Here is a 16,840-nt window from a genome sequence, read left to right on the forward strand (position 1 = left end):
CCAATGTTATGCCCATGTTACGATTGTCTAATGCTATGCTAAACCATAACCAAGCAATGTTATGCTCATGTTATTCTATGATCGGGGTTAATTGTGTCCACACCTTTTCACTAAAGTAAAGAAAAAAAAATAATAATAAAGAATACATCAAAACAACAGCCCAAAGCTTGTTTAAGAGTCTGGCATGGGACTGGAGTTTGGATGAGTTCAAGACAATTATAAACAGACAAACACAGGTTTTGTTGGATAGATCACACGTACTTTAGCCTGGAGCTAATGAACATAACCGAGCAAGTTATCACTGAGCAGGATGAATGGGATATTTTCTCGACTGAAGAGCCAACTGAACAAGATACTGGGACAAAGCACTGTACTTTATGCACCTAGCACTAAGCAAGACAATAGCCAATTCGAAAGCTACTTATTATTTCTCATCTCAGAAGAAATGTGAAAAAGTTATAAGGCCATTGATAAAAATCAATGGGTAGATCTGGACACAGATCCCTTGTAAATAGATCGCAATGTTCCTTTTGTGCATCTGCTACTATTTCTTAATTAAAAACCTACCGAAGGCTACGCTAGAGGAAATACTACTCAACACTTAATACTATTTACCAGTCTGTGATTTAGCAGAATCATTTACCCAAGTTGACTTTTCTGCTCATTACGGAGCAGGTTGGGGTTTAGAGCCTTCTTACTCAAGGGAATCGAACCCGGAACCTTTCATCTGGTCGTCACAATCCTAATACCACACTACCCTGCCGCTTACTAATAGGCCTACTACCGTTACCCAGCCATCCATCCATTCATCTGTGCATCCCTGTCTCCTCCACCAGCCAGGGGGGAGGTGTAGCTTTGAGTTACCTGTATGCCAGCCCCTTCGGGCACAGACACCTTCCACACACAGTTCTGGTTGTTGTCGTAGGGCTCTGGGTAGCCCGGGGACAGGATAGTCCCCCGACGCAGAGCCAACACACCTCCACACGGGACTAGAGAGAGTGGGACATAGAGACGGAGAGAGGGAGTGGGGAGGGAGGGAAAGAGCAAGAGAGAGAGAGTGTGTCACATAGTTACATCACAAGTCACTCACCACCATCAAGAGCGTACGGAGACAAGGGACCTCTAGAGGCAGGCCTTTCCCCACTAGCAAAGTGTTCAACCTGGGTATGACTAACGCTCTTCTCCCCCTGAAGACAGCCAGGCCTTTCCCCACAAGCATAGTGTTCAACTTGGGTACGACTTACACTATTCCCCCTGGAAACAGCCAGGCTTTTCGCCACTAGCATAGTGTTGGGTACGACGAACACCACATCGTACTCTGATACGGCCCCCATTGCTCTCCTATTAATGGCTCTGTTAGGGGTTTAATGATCGGTGTTCATCAGCTCTCGATGCTGCCGCCCCGTATAAAACGAGGTCACCGCCTGCTGTAAATCCATCCCCCCGGATCAATGACAGCATCAGCACCAATGCAGGGAATATTGAGAGGTCGTAGATAGATTGAAGTGATCAAAACTCACCGTGCACTGACTTCACTCGGAGCGTTTATGAAGTAAGCCCGATCGTCAAGCCTCAAAGACGCGAGAGCCGTCTATTTGTCTGGCTTAATTATTAATACCAGAACCACCCCGGGTTTTGATTAACACTTCAATCAGCTTGTGTGTACTGGCTGTCCTGCAGTCCCTGCCTCGTCAACCTCTGACCGGGCCGTTGTTTGTTTTATCGTTCTTTGTAGACAACCACAACAGCGTCAGATCCAACTTTAACCCTGCTGTTGTGTGCTCTGTCCAAAGAGGTGACCCTATCTCGTTGTCTGAGTTCAGTCCCGTTTTCCTGCAGCGTCTCTCGGCTATCGCATCTCATACGCGCCCGTCCTCCCGTCCTTTTGATGTAATCCCCGCACCAAGAGGTCCAGTCACAAGCCCCTTCCTCTGTCCATTATTAACCAGTCGCTCACCTCTAGGCTGCATACCTGAATATCTTTAAGACACCAACTGTCCAACCACTCCTCCAAAAACCTTTGATGAATAAACTAAAGTCTAACTTAGTCACCACACCCCCGCCTGAAGACAGACGGACAGCGCTCTCTTCCCTGAGTCTCTCCCCGGTGTGTGTGTGTGTGTGTGTGTGTGTGTGTGTGTGTGTGTGTGTGTGTGTGTGTGTGCGTGACTCACCGACGCAGGTGGGCAGCGTGTCGTTCCACTGGGCCAGGTTCTCGGGCACGCTCTCGCAGCGGATGGCGCTGGAGCCGTGCAGCACGTAGCCGGGGTTGCACTCGAACTGGACCGCCGAGCCCACCGCAAAGTCGTTGCCCAGGCGCCGGCCGAAGCGGGGCTCGGGCACCGAGCTGCACTGGGTGGAGCTGGTCCGCGGCACGGCTGCAGGGGGGCGGTGGAGGGAGGAGGGGAGGATGGAGGAAGGAGAGGATGTGGATGAGAGAGGGGTTGGGGTGTTCAGAGGAGGGGGTCCACTTTTCTGCTAGTAAATTGTAGAATGGTGACTTGTAATAATCCACCTTATAAAATGACTTACCCTATGTACAAAAAATGCATATATTTTCTTGTTCATACAAAATTAAAAATGTGTCACTTTTTATAAATGCTCTCGTCACAATTGTCTGCTCCTGGGACTGGGAAGTGAAGCTGAGCACAACCAAAGTTGGAGGAGCCTCATTTGGGAGTGGTTTAGTAGCTTCACTTTGTAGATTATTTTAAATAGAGCACAGCTGGCTTGTGGATGAGTGTACCGACAAGCCAGGGTCTTCTAGCTGTCAAAAGTGATACGTGTGCACTAGTGCCTGCCCGGATTGTATATGCGTGTTGAGAAGTATTTTTTGGTGTTTTAATATAAGAGAAGATATCTCTTGATTTATCCCAGGGGAAATTGTTGCAAATCAGTTTGCAGTAGAAAGTAGGAAAAGAGCAAGTGCATCAATGCAAACATGTAAATAAACAAGATAATAGATTACAATAGTAAAACAGATACCAGTCGGTATCAGAACATCCTAATATCGTTGTTCTGACCTTGGTACACGAAGTGGAACCCTTTGGCGGTATCCGGGCCCACCGTGGTGAACTTGATGGTGATCTGGTTCCCAGTGCTCAGGGGAAGAGACTCACCTGGGAGGGGAGAGGAGGAACACAAGGGAAACACAAGGTCAAGGACTGCACACTAACATCTGATTGAATATTCATGCATCTATCATTCATCTAACCATCTACTGTTCACCTAAACATCCATCCATCCATCCATCCATCCATCTGTGCATTAATTAATCTATGTATCAGCCATCCATCCATTAATCCATCCATCCATTAATTCATTCAGCCATATATTAATCCATCCTTTCCTTATACTATCTATTATCCATCCATTCAATCATTCATTCGTTAATCTATCCTTGAATCGATCCAATCATTCGCCTATCCAGCCATCAACCCATCCATCGCTCACCATCCACCACTCATCATCATCCATCCATCAGTCCTTCCACACATTGATCCATCTAACCAGAGTGGGAGCCAGACAGAGAGGACAGCAGGGTGTTCTGCTGGGACGGCCCGTCGTAGATATCCACCACGTCGTTCAGGGACGTCTGGAACATCACAAACTGGCCGAAGAGAACTGGAGAGAGCGAGGAGAGAGCGAGGAGAGAGCGAGACAAAGGAAGTAAAGGAGTGGTAGTAGTCCTCTACCGCCGCATGTGCTGTTAACACCATTAATAATAATTCACTTCCAATGTTCATAGCTAGCTCGATTTAAACTGTGGGTCTCTTCGTTTTAATTGGAAATTAACCTTCTGTGTGAAACTCTTTTGAAGCCAAACATTGGCACGAAATTATAAAACAATGACGCTTTAGGGAAAGTGGGGGGTAAGAAAAGGGAACGCCGGATCATGCTAACGGGAAGCTCCTTAGACTGTTAGGACCTAAGAAATATTAGCCTGTTTTACAACTAACGATAACGCTTCAACGCACAACGCCCGGCTGTTTGATGGCCGACAACGCCGCACTATGTAACATTTAAACCTGAACTCTTACGAGTACGGTTGACTTCACCCGTATAGCACTAATAAACCTTGTGGTCCTGAGGATTGATCCGCACGTATTCTGTAAATATTTCCCTTCTGCTCTTAGGGATTGTTACGTCCCTTCCGATGCAATTTTTAAAACAATACAATGAGAGGCTCAATCAATGGAGGGGAACATCATAAAAAGTGTGTGTTGCTCGGCAGGCCGTGGGAGAGGAGTGTGCGCTTTAGGATGAATAAAATACCGTTCAGACAGGTCAGCTCTGCTGGGATTAAGTGTCTTTCTAAAGAGGGACCTAAGCAGGAGGGATTGCTTGCACACTGAGCGTGTTAGTGTGCGCGTGTGTGTGTGTGTGTGTGTGTGTGTGTGTGTGTGTGTGTGTGTGTGTGTGTGTGTGTGTGTGTGTGTGTGTGTGTGTGTGTCTGAGCATTTGTGTGTGTGTGTGTGTATAAGTGAGGAGCAGTTTCTACCGGGGGGCAGAGACGGAGACGGATGCTATTCTGCGTGTCAGCAGAAATTGTTAAAAGCATTCCTCATGTATAAACTTTAAGGAATCTGAAGGCAAGTGATTTGCCTCCGTGCAGTCTATTCTGCTAGTAAAGTCAACACGAGGGACACACACATACGCATGCAGTCACGAATGCCGACACACATGCACACGCACAGATACAGATGCACATGCAAGCATGCACTAATACACACATACACTCACATGCGTACTCACAGAGAGGTACATAGGTGCATGCACACACATACAAACACACACACACACACTAGGCAGAGTTCGCTTGCCAGGCATTAGCTGACACACCATTAAAACATTGCAGTCGATTTCCCTGACAGACACACACACGCACACTGATGTAATGCAAGAGCACACACACACACACACACACACACACACACACACACACACACACACACACACACACAATGTGGACTTAAAAGGTGCATGAAAAACCGAAACACGTATGATGAGAAACCAGGATAAGAACACAAAACCATGAGATCAAAGCCGAGGGGGCAGTATACTGGCCCTCTACCTCTCTCTCTCTTTCTCTCTGTACTGGAAAGGTTCAGAAAATGATTCCATACGTGACATCGTGTACGACTATGGATGACATCGTCGGAAAGTCGCAGTGCTGGGACACTGCAGTCTCCTTGTTCCCAGCGTGTGCGTGCATGTTGTGTGTGTGTGTGTGTGTGTGTGTGTGTTTGTGTGTGTCTGTGTGTGTGTGTGTGTGTCTGTGTGTCTGTGTACGTGCGTGCTTACTGCTTTTCATTATGGTCGTGAACCTGTGAGGCTCACCAGGCTCTAACTCCCCTCTGACATGTTAAAAGTCTCAGATTCAGTCGCAGATTCAGACAGACGGCCACATTTGATTGCCTGACAGATTTGAGCGACGGCTGATTGGCTAGAAAGGGAACCCTGATGGTTTATTCATCACCCAATGATGAATAAACCAAGTAAGTTTGCTTAAACCTGGCCGAATGCAAAAAACGCCACTGTGGAGTTCTTTATATGTGTGCACCAATTTGTCTCATCAACCACTAATTTAGGTGGTCTCCTCAAAATACTAATAGCTTTATCGCTTTATTTTGCTAATCTTCATATTAGTTTCCTTTGAGCAGGCATAATGAGTCCACATTCATTGTCGGCCTGACAGAGGTGAATTACTCTCTGTGGTGTCGCTAACCCAAATATATTCCGATAATCAGTATTCACTACCTCAAAGGCGATGAGAGAATCCCATTTTGTCAAAGTGACACATTGTCGGAACTTCTCCTTTTACAATATTCATGCGTTCAACCCCCCGTTCTATATTACCAGCGGCGATCATGATGATCACAGGCTCATTCCGGGTCGTCATGGTGATTAGAAAAGAGCCACCGGGATCCAATAACTGATCAGGAACATGAAATAGTTAATACATCATCTGATAGATCCCCTGCAGCCTTTCCTTTCAGGCATTTCCGGCGGACTCCTGCGAGTCGGGGGCCCAAGGACCCAGAGGTGTCCTTGGGAATAGAAAATTAGAAATGAAATATTTAATTTCATTATTCATCCCTGCTACCCGAATGGCAGTCTGGCACACGGCTACACGTAGCTATATCTAATGAAAAAAAGTCTCTCTCTAGGATGGAGTTCTGTACTGTAGACTAATGGAATTAATACAGAGCCACTTTATTGATTACACAATAACAGAATGATAGAAAGTCTTAGGGGGGTGGGGGGGGGTGCTTTGATCGATGAAGGGTTTTTTCGCCCGCCGCTGCCGAAATTACAGACAACTGCTGGATGCGGCAATAAATCAGAGTAAACGCTGCCACACATCTTCAGAGAAGGTGGTCTGCTTTGTGCAGAGGTCCGTCAAAAGAGGCTCCGCCGCCTAAAGTATGCCCCGGGTTAAGACCACCGGAGGCTGTTGTAGTGTGTGTGTGTGTGTGTGTGTGTGTGTGTGTGTGTGTGTGTGTGCGTGCGTGCGTGCGTGCGTGCGTGCGTGTGTGTGTGAGAGGAGGCGAAGGAGTGATGTCTACGAGTGTGTGTGTATGTGCGTGTGCTCTGCATGAGTGTGTGCGTGTATGCATGTATGTGTATGTGCGTGCGTGCGTGCGTGCGTGCGGCCATACCGAACTCCCGGGGGACAGAGATGGAGTAGACGCAGGCGTGTCCGGCTGTGTAGTTCCGGGGGAAGTTGGGCGAGAGAACAGTTCCCTCTGATCCTGTAGAGCGACTGCCGCAGGGCGCTGGACACACACACACACACACACACACACACACACAAATCTATACACACTGGGAGTACTGAGATTCTATGATTTGTCATGCCACACACTATAATGTAACAACACTGTAATGTATGTCTCTGTCTACTTGCCTACTGTGTGTGTGTGTGTGTGTGTGGGGGGGTTGTTGTGTGTTTGTGTTTGTGTTGTGTACGGCTGCTTGCGTGTGCCCCTACGTGTGTGTGTGTGTGTGTGTGTGTGTGTGTGTGTGTGTGTGTGTGTGTGTGTGTGTGTGTGTGTGTGTGTGTGGGGGGGGGGTTGTTGTGTGTGTGTGTTTGTGTTGTGGTATGGCTGCTTGCGTGTGCCCCTACGTGTGTGTGTGTATGTGTGTGTGTGTGTGTGTGTCTACTACAGGTGTAGTGTGAGATTACTTCCACAGTGGAGGAGCTAATCATAGGTTCTCCTCACTGATGGGCTGTCTCCCGTTGTTTATGTACCTGTATTGTTACCGCGATGAAAAGGTTAGGCCTCACCTCATTCCTCTAGGTTTTTTCATGTGCTGTCTGTGCTTTTGTGTGTGTATGACGTGTGTATTTGTGTGGCTGTTCCTATGTGTGTGAGTGTGTGTGTGTGTGTGTGTGTGTCTTTGTGTGTATGTATTTTTGTGTTTGTATTTGTGTGTGGGTGTAAGTAACTGTTTGTGTGTGTGTGTGTGTCTGTGTGTTTGTATTTGTATGTGTGTGTGTGTGTGTGTGTGTGTGTGTGTGTGTGTCTTTGTGTGTATGTATTTTTGTGTTTGTATTTGTGTGTGGGTGTAAGTAACTGTTTGTGTGTGTGTGTGTGTCTGTGTGTTTGTATTTGTATGTATGTGTGTGTGTGTGTGTGTGTGTATTTGTATGTGTGTGTGTGTGTGGGTGTGTTTCTGTGTGTATTTGTGTGTGTGTGTGTGTGTGTGTGTGTGTGTGTGTGTGTGTGTGTGTGTGTGTGTGTGTGTGTGTGTGTGTGTGTGTGTGTGTTTCTGTGTGTTTGTATTTCTGTGTTTGTAGTTGTATGTGTGTGTGCGTGTGCATGCTTGTGTTACCTTGACAACTGGGTAAGGCCCTGTTCCACCCCGGTCTTCCGTCGTCTCCCATGCTGCAGGTGAGGGTGGAATAACCCTAGCAGAAAGAGGGAAAACACTGTGTTTAATACGAACATCGATCATCACAACCTCCTCTCTCATGTACCATTATAGCCCGCAATCAGGGAAAAATCCAAAGCCAGAAAATGTCCACCACTGCTTTTCAAAATTACTTTAAAAAAAAGACAATTCAGCGATTTCCTTTAACCTCATTTCCATGTTTCAGAATACATTTTACTCAATGTTAAGTGCATTGCCATGTCCCGCTGGGCTGAACAAGTCCATCTGAGATTCATTTCTTTTTTACAAGGCCTCCTCATAAGAGGGTCCTCATGGTGCTGTAGAGTTTACAACAGCGTGTGTCGCTGTATTGAGCATTGCAAAAGTTATCGAAATGATTAAATTCTACCTCTTTATGATGCAAGTATGATGCAAAAGGATGCAAACTTCAAACTTTGTATGTATGCATAGATATAGTTTCACAGTGGAAGGTGACAAAATAATATCTAATAATATATATGGGGACAGCCGTCATCCATGGACAGGCCTCATATAGCTGTTTATTTTGAAACCGTGTGTGTTGCTTTACAGACCCTTTTCAGAGAGGACAGGTGTCACATGTTTCACCAAAATGGGTCTACTACTTCTATGTACCAGGGCACGGGTCGGTGACTACACTAGTGAACATAAGTCTTAACTAAACTAGTGAAAAGATCAATGTACCAGGGCACGGGTCGGTGACTACACTAGTGAACATAAGTCTTAACTAAACTAGTGAAAGGACGTCCCTAAATGTTAAATAACTCAGTTAAATCTCTTTAAGAAGACCTAGGATATGTGATTGAAGTCGACTGAGAGTAAATTACATTTATTTTAGCATTTAGCAGACTCTTTAGCAAAACGACTTACAGTAAGTGCATTCAGCAATGAAGATATACCCCAAAAAGTACAAGAATAATTCAAGTGTATACAAATGCTTTTAAGTTCCCGAAAAAAGAAACAAGAGTTAGAGTGAATTTGTATTGTATTTTTCTTTTGTACCTGTAAGATATAGCCAGCTTCACAGTAGAAGGTCACCGTGGAGCCCAGTTTATAATCTGAACCAAGTCTGGTGCCGTTCAGCACCACGCCAGGGTCAAAGCAAGACTCCCTCAACTTGGCTGGAGAGAGAGAGAGAGAGAGAGAGCGAGAGAGAGAGAGAGAGAGAGAGAGAGAGAGAGAGAGAGAGAGAGAGAGAGAGAGAGAGAGAGAGAGAGAGAGAGAGAGAGAGAGAGAGAGAGAGAGAGAGAGAAAGAAAGAAAGAGAGAGAGAGAGAGAGAGAGATCAACCGAGGAGAAGGTTAAACAGGAAGACATGCATAATAAAAGAGGATGATTTTAATAATAAATATCTCTTCTGAACCATAATCAATGAGGCAGCAGACATTAACTCGGCCTTTCTAATAGTCTACTTGACTTAGCTGTCCTTAGCAGGAAGAGATGGCCCCCGCCCAGGGTAACCCCCCCCCCCGGCCAACCCCCTTCACCCTGACAGCCCCCTAACCCAAAAGCTTTATATGCTCCGTGAACTGTGACAATTAAGACTTTGGCCCGATACCAAACGACTTTTTTTGTCACACAGATTCAAATGCAGACTTTTTTTTTCGTTTTTTGGATGGGGGTTGGGAGGGGGGATGGTACTCTGTGAGAGCAGTAAACTGCTGATGTCAAGCGGTGTATTTAATAACGCACATTTACAACCAGAGAATCGGCTTACTTTCCCCCCGGACGCATTTACACTTCATTGAGGCGGCTAATGCGTAGGATATATACAATGAACAAAGACGGTCGTGTCCGACTTCCAAAGAGTAGTCATTAGTTGAATAAAGTGTAAAAGGAGGACTTACAATTCCAAGGAATACATTATCTCAAATATGCCTATTGCATGGCACACACGCCACTACTGCTGATGGAGCAGGTTTATCATTTCAATGCTTAAGCCTTGTGTTTTGTAATAGCATCATTCCAGTCACACTGTTTCTGCAAAAACTATAAAGAAATTACACTCAATTGTCTCCTTTAAGCTGAAGAGGGAAATACGGGTAAAAGATATTTGTAAATTATTTTGCCAGAGCGACAAGCACATAAATGCTCATTTATACCTCAAGGATCTTTCAAGCTGGGAGATAAGCACACTGTCGATTCATAATGGCCGGGCACGGTATCTGTTTGTGTCATTGTTGTATGATTGCCTGTTAAGGAAAATTACGTGCCACAATTTCCCATCAAATAACAATTTGGGTATATTTCCTTTTCTCGGGGCTCTTACTTCAACGTGATTTAAACCAGCTGTTATGTTGACACTGATTTGAACGCGTAAAGTCAAGCTGCCTTGTAACTGGCTGGTTCAAATGTTAAGGTTGAAGATGATTGGCGCGAGTGAGTTTTGACATCGCAGCTGGCTGCCTTGTCAATCAATCAACTGGTGATACTTAAAAGTCAAGTAACATGGCAACAAAGCAAACATCCCTCTCGGTAATTGAGCATACACAGCCTCTTTAGAGTCGCTACCAAGTCGTTTAGCAGATGCTTAAATCCAGAGGGACCACGATGAATCTCAGACACATTAGCGCCTCTAGGGGTATGACATCTCGCATCAACAACCCCCATAATGCTTTGGGTTCGAAGCCAGAACCTTCTGGCTGGGAAAATAAGAAAAAAACACAACCAATAGACCATCCTGGCCGTACTTCGTACGAATACAAATCTGAGCCCGGAAATAAAGAGATGAACAAAAACAAACAGGATGCACAAGCGAGCTGCGTTTAAGTGTAAAATGGCGCGCCCTCACCTTTGTATTCGAGGTGGAAGCCGGTGTAGGAGACGGAGCCGTCGCTGCGGAACGCTAAATGCATGGTGTTGGAACTGCTCTCGATACGCTCCGGCAGCTTGCTGTCTTGGAAACTACCAATTAGAGGACTGTTGCTATCCGGCCCGTCGTAGATGTACAGGAAGTCGTAGTTAGGCTCGATGCTGAAGCTGGACGAGCAGACGAAGAGGAGGAGGAAGAGGAAGGAGAAGGAAAGGAAGGTTACAAACGTGGGAACAGCAGGCAGGTGGAGTGAAATAAGTAGGGGAGGAAGACACTGCTAAAACACCGCGTTCACCACTCTGCACGTTCGACTTTCTCCGTGTCAAAACAAGTGTGTCATTGAGCACGGAGCGCTTAATGCTACTTCGAGACCACCGGGGCAGTGAGTGCTTGAAGTGGAGATAGATATGACTTTTAGAAGAATAACACTACGGTCCGAAATAGTTCCTTTAGCGAGCAGGCCTCGCTGTAATGACGGCCACTTCCATCCGTGCAATTTCCTGCGGGTCTTCCAGCTGAGCTGCCGGCCCCAATCAGAGGTGCATTACGCTCCCGTCGCTTTCAACCGGGGTCCTGGATTTGAAGGAGCGTACTTTTCATACCGAACACACTGGCCACTGGAGAGGATCAAAGTAAGACCTTTCCCCATTCCCCCCCCCCCCCCGGAACGGGGAAGGGAATGGCTCCTCTCTACTCTATCTCACACACATTAGGGAAGCGCGAGGCCAACCTCTCATTATCGCTTTCTGGGCGTGAAGATCTTCACAGCCCGCCGGACTCTTAGGTTTTTTAGGGTATAATATTCCTCTCGCAGCTCTTTAACCGCTTCTGCCGGTTATATCCCGTTTGGACACAGACTCTGTGTGAATTACGACCATACTAAGCGGTTTGATTATGGCCACGAATCATTTGGCATGATTTATAACCTCCAAAATACATTTGAATCAGACATGCAGGGGTAAGGGGGTGTTTGTTCCAGACAGAACAGTGGTTTGTTACCTGATGAAAGCCAGCGACAACACGTAGTCTTGGTTGACGGTTATCAGCCAATCACAGTCCTTGGAGTGTGGGTAGGGGTTGGGGAAGTTGGGGGACAGTATGAAGCCACTAGACCCGGTGAGGTTCCCTCCGCATGGAGCTGTGTGTTCAGGGAGGGGGGGGGGGACGCGAGAACGGAAGGGTTAAGACAGGATGACTGAAAACGGATTAAACAAACTTGTTCTTTTCTGTTCAAATGTGTAGATGTATTGTGCAAATGTTTAGTTAATATAAAGTTAACTATGCATAGCAAGATAGAAGGTAATTATCAACTATATATTTTTGCATTTTATTTGTACATTTCTCAATAGTCCCAAAGTTCAACTTATTGTTCGGAAAAGTGCACATCAACTTTAATTTCACCTCAGACGATGTGAAACTTCGGAGGGCATTTGTCCTTTCGCAGCCGAAACGCATGCATACACATTGCAGCAAAGCACAGTGTGAATGTGTGTGTGTGTTCCTAAGACTGATAAGACAATGTACCCCAAGTGTACAGCATTATGTATTCCCCCCGCTCTACAGGAATAGCACTGGATCATCAGCTCAAGGCTGCGTCCGCATTGGATTCTGCTGCAGTGCCAACCGATAGCTACGATGTATGTATGGCGCGCACAGGCCACCTCCAGACAAAACAAACACATGACCCTATGGCTCATCGAATGATGCTACGCTGCACTGCGGGCGCGCTTGTTTTCCACCTACCGATGCAGACGGGGGGGCTGGGCTGCCAGTAGTAGCGGTTGTCCACCTGGATGCAGGTGATCTTGTCGTCCCCCTGGAGCTCGTAGCCCGGGTCGCACTGGAACGACACCGAGTCCCCCGGCTCCCGGCCGTCCCCGCTGCGGCTGCCGTTCATGGGCACGCCCGGGTCGCGGCACGCCGTAGCCACTGAGCCTGGGGGAGCACCACGGCGAAAGGGGGGAGGCGTTAGTTGGATTTTGTTTCTTTATGACTTCAGGTTCAGTACAGGTTTTCAATTGCAACTTTAAGTAGAGGAGGTTGTTAATCACAGAATAACTTTTCAGCCTGCCGCCCGACACCTGGTCCAAACACCCGGTCCCAACACAGGATCCCAATTGTAATACCCCATCCCAGCACCCCATCCCAAACCACATCCCAACACCCTATCCCAATATCCCCCTCAACTATAAACTGAAGCCTAGCTGCCAGATTCAAACCAAACAATGCATAATTTTAAGGCAAAACAATATGTTTTGTGTTTTTTTTCCTGGTCATATTTAACTATACATCTCATCCCTCAGAAGCCCTGTTAGGAGATTAGATCCCTGAAATATCATATGCCAGTTGATGTTCCTCGCTGACCGCAGCGAACCCCTGCAACATATGAATTATTGTTTCCCTAAAATATATTTGCGTAGAAATATACCAGGGTGTGATAAATATTGGAGAGATTCCTATGCCAGGAGCGTTGTTATTCATCCCCTGGATGGATCGAAAACAAAATCTGATGCTAGACTTTAACTTTAGCAAAACCAAGTGCAGTTGAGTTCGACCACAGAAAGTAGTGACACCTATCTCTCCTATATGGGATGATCCGAAAAGTTTGCAAACCTTTCGGAAAGGTTTGCAGACTTTTCAGGCAAACAACCGACATTAGTTTTTCGTAAAGGTTTGCCACACTTTTCGGTCCAAACAACTGACATTTGTTATTTGTAAAGGTTTGAACACTTTTCGGACAAACAACCAACATTGTTTTTTTGCGGAAAGCTTTGTACACTTTTCGGAGGGACACCCAAAACACCCCATTTGTTTTTCCCTTCGGATACACCTCATAATTAGCAGAGGATTTATGAGCAACTTGAACTAAAAGCCTGAATCAAACCTTCAGCCTATTGATTAATTCCGGTTTAGTATTTTGTGCGCTTCACTCACTGGAGAACTCGATGGCGAATCCGGACTTGCTGATGTAGAAGTCGGTCTCGAACTGCACGGTGACGGTGTTGAGGGTGGAGTGGATGCCCTCTGGAAGCAGGGAGCCGCTGAGCTCCGACAGGGACATCTCGTTCTCCGCCGGCCCGTCCCACACCTTCAGCATGTCGTGGCTGGCCTCGGTGTCGAAGGCCAGGAACTGGAGGCTGCAGGAGGCACACGCCAACGCACAGCAGGCCGACGAAGGACAAACACAACAACGAGATACGTTAGCGGTGTTGGTGGAGTTGGAGGAGGTCATTGTGGTGACTCATGAGATGAATTGGTGCTGTTGGAACAACAGAAAATTTAACAAACTAAAAAGTTATGTTCAACCTTTAGTACCAGACCTAGAGAGGGGCAACAAACAAACAAAGTTGCTTTAGAAACTTTTGGCATTTGGGCTCGTGGTAGATTAGTAGCTGCCTTAAAATCTATGAACATTTGACAGTACGTTTCAATTTTTAAAAACATTTTGAAGGGTATTGGTCCCTTAAGGTTGACTAATGATTCATAGCCTCAAGGAAACTAACTACTAACAACTTCACTGGGACATTGATATCAGGGACAGACGCTGATTGGGTTAAAGCAATGTGAGGGGAAGCACATACAAACACAACCCTGTCAGAGGTTGGCAGGTGCCATCATTTGCCTGACCCTAAAAATCAAAGAAGTTTAGGGGAGCCCCCGAGCTGACATCTACACCAGACGAAAGCTACGAACGCACAAACATTAGTTTGAGATCGCTACCTCACTAAAGTTCACGAGCAGTTGTTAAGGAATAATTTGGCATGTAGCGCGAAGCAATGCCATTAGAAACTGAAGTGTTCCATTATAAATCAGAATCTACATAACACCATTAGTGAGATGAGAGAAGGACTTTTTTTTAATGTAAGTTTTTAAAGCTTTTAGCTAATGCCCAAATTTAATAATGTAGAGCAGGGTTAGAACAGTGGCATTAGCCAAGATTTGCTTCATTATTATCCTATCGGCCTTATCTGGCTTTGTTGAGGGGGGATTTTCAAGAAGGAATTTTATCCATTGCTGTTTATTAATCCCATGCTATTAAAAGAAAAGGACATGGTAAAGGCCGGACACCTATTTGATGGATTACAGCAGTGTTACCAAACCTTTTTTTTTATATTATGAAGCCCCACAGCCCCATTAGTGCGGCTCAAGTACCCCCCTTAACACCGGGCCGCTAATGTTTTGCTATTATAGCCTGATATTATCATTTAGCATTGTCATTTATATTGCAGAGGCGTATGAAACGGAGGAAGTAGAGGAAAACTTTGCTTCCTGGTTCGAAACTTAATCGACAATAAAAATTCATATAGAAAACACAAACATAAATAATACATTATTATATCCAACTATACATATTCATATTTGACTTTGTATTTATTTTGTTCAACAAATAAAGAATTAAGTCAGACATGAATGATTAGCAAATCTAAATCTCTACAAGAACCCCTGCAAGCTGCCCAGGTACCCCTTAGGGAGGGAGATGGACCCCTGTTGGGGAACCCCTGGGTCAGAGGAAGAGGAAGTGAGCCGGGGGGCGTACCTGACGATGTTCCCAGAGTCCACCTCGATGGTCCAGGTGCAACGCAGGTTGTTGTCGTAGGGAAACGGGTATCCAGGGGAGATGATCCGCCCCGATGATTCCCCTTTAAACCCACCACCGCATTCAGCTGTGAGACACACACACACACACACACACACACGAGCACACACACAGTGTTAATACAGATTAACCAAACTCATTTATTTTCCTTCCATTCAATTACCTGTGTGTGTGTGTGTGTGTGTGTGTGTGTGTGTGTGTGTGTGTGTGTGTGTGTGTGTGTGTGTGTGTGTGTGTGTGTGTGTGTGTGTGTGTGTGTGTGTGGGGGGGGGGGGGGGGGTTAGCCTGTCCTTTAGGACAGGTCAACCAATGATCTATCAGCAGTCTTGTTTATCAAGCCAATGAAATCCACTCGATGAACCACAACAGCCAATGAGCAGTGATTAAGCAAGCACCATAGTGGAAGTTTAATGAGGACAAATCTCTTTTTGTGTCACAGGGTAAAACATTTAGATCGCAAATACAAGCGCGTTTGCTTTTCACTTACCAAGCACACACACACTTCTCACTCAGTCTCTATCAGTCTATTTGTCTATCTTTGACACAGAATAATTACGCAATATCAGATGAGGACAAAGACAAAGAGAACCTCAAGAGGTGACAAGACAAAGGGAAGAAACGAAAAAAGAGGAAAATATGTGGCTGTCGTCCCACTTAAAGAATCGCCATCCATTATGGAAAAGGCAAAAATTGCACTTTTCCCACTCTATCTATATTTTCATTTCACGCATTCGCACACTTCCTCGTCTCTCTCTCTCTCTCTCGCTCTCTCTCAACCTCTCTCAACCTCTCTCGCTCTCTCAACCTCTCTACCTCGCTCTATCTTCGCCCTGCAACCATAACTCTGCTACTGTCAAAAACTGTGCGTTGCAACTGGATGAATATTTAAACCTAGCAGAGGTGGGGGGGGTGGGGGAGGAGGAGGAGCGAGGCAAAGGTAGAGGAAGTTAGGAAGCGGGGAATAATATAAGGTGAAACGATATTAAGACCGGGGGTGAGCCCGGGTCGACCCAACTGTCGTTTCTTAAATATAAAGTCGCTGGATATCAACGCCCACGGCTTTATGACTGATTCATTATTGATGCCGTGTGGCGAGAATTATTAGCCTGGATCTGAAATATATGTTTTTTTTAAAAGGTCAGAGGAGGCGGAGCTTTAAAATGGAGGGAGGCACAAATGCAGAGTGGCCATTTTAATTGAACTCTCCCACCCTGCCGTTGGGTGGTTTTAATTAGAGGATATGGCTGCCAGCATCGATTTAAACCTTCATTCCCCCCTGGAAAAAATATGAGCTATATATATAGATGGCATTCGATCGTACTTTCCCATCTCCCTTTAAATGAACACAGGTGGAAAAACGTTGAATAAATGAAACCAACCCTTATGAGGCTAGCACAAGCCAACTTGTAGGCCCTGTCCTGCTCTCGCAAGAGGGACATAGATATCAGGATAGATACTTTCCATAGATACAACAGAAATATGTAGATACTAGCACGACAACGTAGACATACTGGA

The 16,840-nt window shown here is 45.8% G+C and overlaps 1 protein-coding gene across 1 annotated transcript in view; it reads right to left on the reverse strand.

The window, feature by feature from the left end:
- The window catches only part of LOC307085089 (CUB and sushi domain-containing protein 3-like), a gene marked incomplete at both ends in the record, with an annotated part of 322,874 nt that overhangs the window by 55,425 nt on the left and 250,609 nt on the right, over nt 1-16,840 (reverse strand). The window contains 12 exon segments of the mRNA XM_079749759.1: nt 865-989; nt 2,175-2,378; nt 3,024-3,119; nt 3,511-3,624; nt 6,663-6,779; nt 7,840-7,915; nt 8,920-9,038; nt 10,708-10,895; nt 11,728-11,866; nt 12,472-12,663; nt 13,663-13,865; nt 15,266-15,392. Of these exon segments, the coding sequence (XP_079605885.1) occupies nt 865-989; nt 2,175-2,378; nt 3,024-3,119; nt 3,511-3,624; nt 6,663-6,779; nt 7,840-7,915; nt 8,920-9,038; nt 10,708-10,895; nt 11,728-11,866; nt 12,472-12,663; nt 13,663-13,865; nt 15,266-15,392 (1,700 nt within the window).

Source organism: Pollachius pollachius (genome assembly GCF_949987615.1).
Source record: "Pollachius pollachius genome assembly, chromosome: 13".
Classification (NCBI taxonomy): domain Eukaryota; kingdom Metazoa; phylum Chordata; class Actinopteri; order Gadiformes; family Gadidae; genus Pollachius; species Pollachius pollachius.